The sequence below is a fragment of the Nelumbo nucifera genome, chromosome 2, assembly GCF_055504915.1.
Source record: "Nelumbo nucifera cultivar China Antique chromosome 2, China Antique-T2T, whole genome shotgun sequence".
In the NCBI taxonomy this organism is placed as follows: domain Eukaryota; kingdom Viridiplantae; phylum Streptophyta; class Magnoliopsida; order Proteales; family Nelumbonaceae; genus Nelumbo; species Nelumbo nucifera.
In genome coordinates, this window is record NC_142650.1 from 107,840,934 (window position 1) to 107,850,137 (window position 9,204).

Below are 9,204 nucleotides of genomic sequence, written 5' to 3' on the forward strand. Positions count from 1 at the left end.
TTAAATTGAACTGATTCAAAATATCCATTAGATTGAATTAGACTTATCCATTTATAATGATTCACAATAGACTGAATCGGATTGGACTAAATCCAGTACAATTGACACCCCTACACTCATCAAGCAATTATTGAACGAGAGAGAGAGTCTCTCAGTCACTACGTAGTGCGTATTGAGGGTGAGAAGGGCCACCTCACAACATTTTCCATTTTCACGAGCCTTAATTCACATGTTTTTTCTGACATTTCCAACCTGATTCCCGGGTCACCCATTAGCTTTATCCAGTTTTTATGAGAAACGCATGTGAGGAATCCTAGGTAGCAAGTTGGTAGGAAGAAAGAGGGTGAGACGTGAGATCTTCTATGGCTGCACTAGAACTACAAGATTGGAATCTGAAAGTCAAGTCTGTGGGCCCATTCTTCTTAACTTTGAAACATTCTTTCATGATACAATACAACAAAGCCATATCCTTCCACGTGGCAATTTTTGTGGGGCCTGGCACACAAAGGGGAGCTAGCATGGCTTCTCGCATCGTCTCCACTACTAGTCCACTTAATAGTAGGATATCAATGTAGAGTTCAAATGATCTGCTAGTAACAGCACTAGGCACCTATCCATTTTGACTTTGTGCCACCTCTCATCAACGCATGCACGAGACAATGCATTTATGCATATTATTATTATTTTTTTTCTAAATTGAAACATTCGTTGAGAACTACTGGTGTCGCAATTTTATATGCGTATTCGGATTTGGAAATGGGTACTCACTACCCAATGTAACAATGATTGGCCGGGTCTGGGTCGACAAACCCTGGACCCTATTGGATCTACATTTTTTTTTTGTAAATAAACAAATTTAAAACTTGATAAAAAGGTTTTAAAAACTTAACTGTACGGTCCTCGGGTCAAACGATCCAATCGTCTGTCACGTTTTGATTTAAAAAAAAGTTCCGATTATGATATGGAAAAAATATGATATCTGAAAATTTTCTTATACTCAATTGAAATTAATTAATCAGTTATTTATCAAAATTCAAGGGTAGGTTTTGATTGGTCAAAACTCTTCCCATACCATATCTTTTCTGCACAATAGATTTTTTCTTAAAAAATAATAATAAAATAAATAAACCATTGTCTGGGTTGACAGGTCAATGGTTTGATCACCCAAGTCAATGAATCGCTAACCAAATAAAGGGTTTTTGGTCAAAAAATGGTTTTAGGATGAAATAGAACCAATGGTTGGTAGGATCATAGAAATGCAATGCGGCATTCCCCGTAAGCAAAAGCTCTCTATAAACTATAGAAACATGGGAGTCCCATTGCACATTGGAAACATCATCATCATCCATGCATTAACCCAACTATATGGAATCGATTACATGAACCCTGCTTTTTCCAATCTATTCTATTCAATGCCATATCTACCGTTAAATTATTAGTGCTCAAATCATTTTTTAATTATTTCTATCCATACTTTTAAGGTCTACCTAGAGTTCTTCTAACCTCTTCAATGTGTAACAAACAAATCACTTATAACTGATGCAGTTGGTGATCTTCTATGCATTTGCCTAAATCATTCTAGTCTATTTTCTCACTTTATCACCTATTGGAATTATTCCCTAGGTTATTAGTGACTATTTCATTCATAATCCTATCCTTTTTATTTTTCCCATTCATCCATTTTAACATTCACACATGGGAACATCTCCCTATGATTTAATATAAATGTATGAGAGATATTCCTAATATGTTATTGAATGATATATAAACATAATTTTTACGTGTAAGTATGAATATGAATGGCAACGGGGCAGGTTCGGGGCGGGGATTATATTCCCCATCCCTAACCCTGACCCCAAAATCACCCCATCCCCATTGAGGAAAGGAATCCTCCTCCATCCCCGACCTCGACGGGGAATTCCTCCCCGTCGAAGACCCGAATCCCCGAGACTGAGAGAGAGAAAGAGAAAGAGAGGACTGTTGTGAGTTGAGGTCGGCAACAAGAGAGTCCGGCAGGCGACGACGATGGCAGTCGATGACGATAGACGAAGGAAGATTGAAGAACTGAGTTTTTAGTTTTCAATTCTTTCTTCTTTGAGTGTCTATGTCCTCTGTCGAGTGGGTAGTCAGTGACGATAGGCATCCGATGACATTCGATGTCCAACGAGTGACTGGCAACAACAACGGCGGTCGGCGAGTCAGCAATGAAGATGATGGAAGAAGAAGAGTCGGGTTCAAACTTTAGAGTTCTCTATTTGTAGACGACTCGAAGTGTCGAGTGTTTTTTAAGTTTTAATCTTTAAAAAATGAATAATATATAATATATAATATATAATATTATAATATTATAATATAAATAATATATTATATTATATATATATATATATATATATATATATTAATCGGAGCCGGGGTGGGGCAGGGATTGCATTCCCCATCCCTGTCCCGAACCCAATCGGAGATTCAAGGATAGCCCCATCTTTGACCCCAACCCCACCAAAGTATCTCCCATACCCGACCCCTTCGGGTCAGGGAGCCCAGGTACCCGTTAGGGATGGAGAAAATTGCCACCCCTAAGTAAGAATTAGTGAATCAGACCTGGTTAGTAGGTAGGGAGTGCAACTCGGGTTGGCCCAAATTAGCATTTTACACTGCATTGGGCTTTAAGCTTTAAAGCCTACTCAAGTTACACCCATAGTATCAACAAGTAGGGGTGTTCACGGGTTGGATCGGGTCAGTTTGAATCATTTTCTTCAACCGACCCAACCTAGTCGGTTTACTTATTGACTAAATCGAAATCGACTAACCTTGAAGGAAAACCGACCAAAACATGAAGGTCGGGTTGGGTTGGCTTATCGGTTTTTATATATATTTTAAACTAAAATAACTATTTATTTTTAAGTTTATTTCTCTTTAGTTTTTATGCAAAATCAAAATACATGTTTAGATCGATTAAATTTATACAAAACTGAATTAAATATTGTACCATTGTATTATATTTGTATTGATTTTATGTTTTTAGTTTTTATCATAAATAACCAATTTTTTTTTCAAAGTTCAAACAAAACATAAATAAAATATATCAACATTTAACGTATAAGGTAGGGGACTAATTAATAATTACTTAAGCATATAGGATCGGTTCAGTTTTGGTTTTCATACATGAAAACCAAAAACGAACCGAATTATCAGTTTATTATTTTATACAAACCGAAACCAACCTGTAGTTTTGAAAAACTGACCAACTCAGGTTGGGTCGATTTGACATTTAATGTGAACACCCCTATCAACAAGCATTCATTTACACTATGTTTAGTTTGAAGGAAAAAGTAGGGAAAGGAAAGGTAGGGAAACCTTTACAAATTATATATGGTTTTCTTATCTTTCCCTTCCTTTCCCTACCTTCGAATGAGCATTGCCCTAACAAAATCTGAACTCATTAGGGACTCACAATGACACAATTTTCAACCATGTATACAATTCACATATATTGAAATAACATTATAATTGGTATCATTACTGAACGATATTGGATATGCTAGGACTGGCATTGTATCGTGCCAGTCTGGTGTATCAATACGATACGGTGTTGTATCATTGTGTATACTGACCATATGAGCTGATACATGTTGATATATATAAATGGATGCTTGCACAACTCCAATATTAAAAATGCGGCTAACACAGTTTAGACCCATGTTTAAACGCTAACCACTTAGCATCTTAAGCCACTAAGCCACTAAGGCACTCTTTAATTTATGATAATAAGTGAAATATAATTAATTTTTTTTTATCTTAATTGCAATCATGCAATCTAAAGAAATGTCATATTAAATATTAACATGCTCAACAATTTTAACTTAAAATTAAAGAGAATAATATAAAAATTAATATTTATATTTATAAATGAAATAAAAATTCTGCCAATTTTATATTTATATCAAAAATTGATTTTTCACTCTCAATAAATATATACAAATAAAAATATTAATAATAGAATAATTATTTTAGTATTTAAAATTCATACATTTGTACTTGAATATATATTATATTATATCATATTTATTTTAGTATTTAAAATTGATATTTTAATTTGCACTAGATAATAACATATTTATTATTTATAAAAATTCAAAATTTTGTATACAAAATATTATAGCATACTATATTATATTATATCTATCAAATACAAAGATTTAAATTTATATAAAAATGATTTCTTATTTCAAAAAATTTATGGAAATAAAAATGTTAATAATAGAATATTTATTTTAGTAATTAAAAATTATGAATTTGTGTATGATATGCATTTTAAAAATTTTAATATATAGGTATGAAATATTTTAAGTTAAGATTATATATTTTATAAATTACTAATTGATATTTTAATTTTCATTTTATAATAAAAATTATTATTTATAGAAAGAAATATATTGTTTATCAAACATTTCAAAATTTAATATTTACTTGACCGTTTTCATTAAAAGCAAAAGTAGTAAAATAAAAAATAACTGATATAGTAATTAAGATATAATAATTTTATATGGTTTGAATGGTTTTCAAAACCGGACTGGACCAGACGGCCTGCCCAGAAAATTGAGAACCGATTAGGTAATTGGTTCCATTTTTCCCCAAAATCGGATTTTTGCCAAAAAAAAACATTGATTTGGTCAACAAACCACTGACTCAGGCAGTTGAACCATTCAAACCATTCAACGGTTTTGACCATTTTTATTTTTTTTTATTTTTTATTTTTTTGTCAGAGTAGGTCGATCGTTTGGTTCGAATGATCGGATTGTTCGACTTAGAAATTAGATCCCTAACCGGTTCGTTATCCGAGTCGGTTTTAAAAATCTTGATGTTTTGTTTCTTGGACTTAAATAGAATATAACATTATAATGGTTTTATGCATGTGTTAATTTGTAAAGATCTATATAGTATGAGTCTTGGAATCTTGATTGATGGGTTATCAACAAATTTGTATGATATCTATACATTAATATATTTTTTTATATATACTATTAAAATATACATTTTTTATATATTTATACCTTATTTGTCTTTGTTTTGACTTTAAAGTTAGTGTAATTGATGTATTTATGAAATTTGTATTTATTTTTTTAGCGTATTAATGTATTTTTATATCTTTTATCCATATCCATGCATTTTCAAAATATATCCGTATTCATATTTATATCTAAATTATCCAATACCAATACTTTAATCCTTGATTACAATCATACATTGAGAATATATCCTATGTTTAGATGTTATCATTCATGGGTCCTTTGGGTAGGAGATCCCGATTGGTGTATAATGGGTTAGGTAACCAATCACAAATAAACACGTAGTATTCCATAAACATGAGGCCCTCAAACAAGATATATCTATTATTTTGTTCATTTTATTTTACTGTGGCCATACAATAAATTTTGATTTAAATGTACTTTTCAATAAATTTTTTTCTAATTTTCATTTAAACATCCAATTAGCTCCGACCATTTGATGGATCTGGGTTTGGGTCTGGATATATAATGACCCGGCTGAACCAATCCGTTTGCTTTCTGTTCTGAACTTCAAATCAGAGGTCGAAACAGTTCACATATGAAGACAGTGAGATTTGAAGACTGAAGAGTCCACATCAGTTAGGAACCACCAATCTGAATCCACACGTGATGACGTGACCCTTCGAGATCTCTCTCTCTAAGCAAATCCATAACCCTTGACTGTCTGATGATCCTGATAAATGGGACCCATCAGGTTCATTGAACAAATCACAAGATTACTTCTATTTGTGTGGCCACAACTCACAAGACGCCTTCCTAATCCAGGTGGATCAAATTTTCCCCTGTACCCAAAACAAGATGCACATGACCATGTACAACGATCCATGCAGCTCAAGCATGCATACAAGAAGGTGGAGGCACTCTAATTCCCAAGCACCGATACTTACAACCAAAATTAATGGTAGTTCACGTGATTCTTAGAACTCTCTCATCCATGGTCAATGCTTACTTCATGCATGCATACATCGATACATCCATACATACACACCCATAAACATTTCATCATTTATTTCATAATAAATAAACTATTACCAACAACACAAAATCAAACGTCTCAATTAGGGGAAAGGTTTTTAAACCGTTATTGACCCAGATGGGTGGACCATTCAATCCGGAAAATGGCCAAACTATTGATTCTACTTTACTCTTGAACCTATATTTTCACAACAGTGATTGAATTGGTCAGTGACCCATTAACTGGGCGGTTGAACCATCAATCCATTTGATCCCATGATTTTTATGTCAAAGTTTTATTTTAATTAGTTTTTTAATTATTTTAAAACATCATGGGCTGATCTGTTTGGACTGAATAGTTGAACCACTGATCAGGAAGCTGCTGGCCAAAGTGGTTCCAGTTTTGAGTGAGTTTTCAAAGCATTGATTAGGGGTGTTCATCAAGGTTCAAAAAATCGACACGTATCAATCCATACAAGCTAATACGTATCATATCATCAGGAGCTTCCCGATAAGCCCCTACAAAAGGTGTATCAAGGTTTTGACCGATTCAGAGAGTGTGTCAAGGTTTGGACCGGTTCAGGGGTGAATTAAACCAGTTCGGTTTCAAATATGTGCCCACAGTTGGTTTACCAAACTGTGAGAGCTGCTATCTTACATAATAGCATCCTGCATATTCACCAACGGTCACATACTCACATGTGCTTGAAAATCCTGCGAACGTGACAACAATTAAACCAAACTGCATTCTTACTCGTTACATATCCCGCGCCTTTCACACTCCACCAATGCACTCTCCAGTCTCACCCATCCACACTCCTCTTCAGCTCTCTCTCTCTCTCTCTCTCTCTCTCTCTCATCCAAATCCAGTATGGAAAGTTACAGAAAAGGTCCACTGAAGCCATGGAAGAAAGGCCCCGCAAGAGGCAAAGGCGGCCCTCAGAACGCCTCCTGTGAGTATCGTGGAGTTCGACAAAGAACTTGGGGCAAATGGGTTGCAGAGATCAGAGAGCCCAAGAAGAGAACCAGACTCTGGTTGGGCTCTTTTGCCACCGCCGAGGAAGCTGCCATGGCCTACGACGAAGCGGCAAGGAGGTTGTATGGCCCGGAAGCTTACCTCAACCTACCACACCTTCAACCCAGCAATTGCTTCAATCCTCCTGATAAATCCCAGAAGTTCAAATGGTTCCCATCGAAGAACTTCCTTTCCATGTTTCCTTCATGTGGGTTACTTAACGTAAATGCCCAACACACTGTTCATGTTATTCATCAAAGACTGCAAGAGCTCAAGTGGAATTCTTCCACTCTCAATCAACTGCCTTCGTCATCTTCGTCTACTTTTGACATGAAATCTGAACTCTGGATCACAGACGATAAGAGCTACGTAGAAAATTCAGTAGTCAATCAAGAAGAAGTCGTGCTTTCATCGGAGAATCCAGTACTAGTGAGTCATGAAGAGAAGCCTCAGCTCGATCTAAATGAATTCCTGCAGAAGTTGGGCATTCTGAAAGAAGAGAGAAGATTGGATAGCAGCGACACCCCCGAGAGTTTTCCGCTGCCAGAATATTTGCCGGAAGATGACGAGCAAGCAGCTTTTGGTGAACAGACTTTCAATTGGGATTCACTGGTCGAGATACATGGACTAGGTGGACATCAGGGAGCTGTAGACAATGGGTTGCAGGTTGACATACACGAAGAGCTGACATTCCCTAGTTCCATTTGGAACTTCTGAAGTGTCAACTAGTTTTGGCGGAGTATGGTTCAGCTTTAGCAGGTAGATTTCAGTAGGGAAAAGCAATAGGAAAGAGAAAAAGAATACTTTGACTAATCTCAGAGTAGTATGTATGTAACTTGTCATCTAATGCAGCTGATTTGACAGTTGCTACTACTTATACTAGTTCTATTTTCCTTTGATAGTTGTAAGATATGTTTATGATAGTTCTGTCCGAGGAAAGCAAGAGATCTGTACTGTTTCTAGAGGGTAGCCATGTGTACTTTTCCAGTATAAAATCCATGACTTCATGCTTGAATGAATACTGAGTAATTTTCAACTGGAACAGATGATTCTGGTCATGGCACCAATTTAAATTTCTCTGAAACATAAAACATCTAATTAAGCTGCTGAGCTTGGGTTCAAATAGGAAATAGCTAGCCAGAGAATTACCAGCTTCGTAGGAGAGTAAATTAAGCTGAGGAAATGAAGATCTACAGTAATAAACATTCTGATTCTGTGCCTGAAAACGACTCCACCATCTCCATTGGCAAACTTTTTCTCTTTTTTTTTTTTCTTATTGCAGAGGTTAAGATAAGGCAGACACTAGGATTCTTTGAACTTTTTCTTTCTTAATTTCTGTACCAAGTAGCTCAAAAGTCACATCTCGTGAATAACTCAACCAACTGATAAGAAGCATCTCTTTCTTGGAGGATCAAAGAAATTATGGCAACAGTCGAGAATTAAGAAAAGTGCACTAAGAGGACAGTTGCTTTTTGCCAAGATAGTGACTTCTGGAACGAAGCTAATACCATTTTTAAGTCTCCTAACACCTTATATAAGACATGGGAATCAAATCCTAAGAAATGGAAGCAAGAAGCACAAAATTCCTTAGTTTCCTATGATAAGATCAAATCCTGAATAAAAGTTGTGTATTCCACTTGCAAGTTGAAGGGGCTGGAAGACCTAGAGGCATAGAAAAATACTTAGCCGGTGATGATGATGATCTGATGATCTCGACCAAGATCTCTGCTTGGCAGCAGGAAATAAGTCTTTTGATGAGATCACTAATCACTATATACAATTGTCCCTTTTTTTTCTACCATGATAAGGGAACCACGACACAGCTTCCTAATTGCTATAACAAAACAAGCTCATCAGCAGTTTCACCTAGTGTACATATCCATGAAAAGAACAAGGCACAAGATGCGGAGCCGGTCTGAGCAACTACTGATGGAACAGCTAAGAGCCTTCACAAGTAGCAGAATGGAACCTAAACTCAGTCTTGTGCTAATGCCAGTTCTGTTCCTTGATCATTGAATTCCCAATGGTATTGGACTCAAATACTCACCATGCTCCTTGAAACACTTGATTATTTGCTTCAAGAACCAATCACCATTGACCACTCACAGTTTCAGTACTGTCATAGACAACATTGTATTCTTGCCTATGTTACAGCCACATTCATTCGCC

General features: G+C 35.6%; 1 protein-coding gene across 1 annotated transcript; it reads left to right on the plus strand.

Annotated features, from left to right (window-relative positions):
- Positions 1-6,740: 6,740 nt before the first annotated feature.
- LOC104603435 (dehydration-responsive element-binding protein 2F-like) lies at positions 6,741-8,054 on the plus strand. The gene has a single exon (XM_010267461.2). It carries the CDS (start codon positions 6,892-6,894, stop codon positions 7,750-7,752), a length of 861 nt encoding a protein of 286 aa, XP_010265763.1. The 5' UTR covers positions 6,741-6,891; the 3' UTR covers positions 7,753-8,054.
- The last annotated feature ends 1,150 nt before the right edge of the window (positions 8,055-9,204 follow it).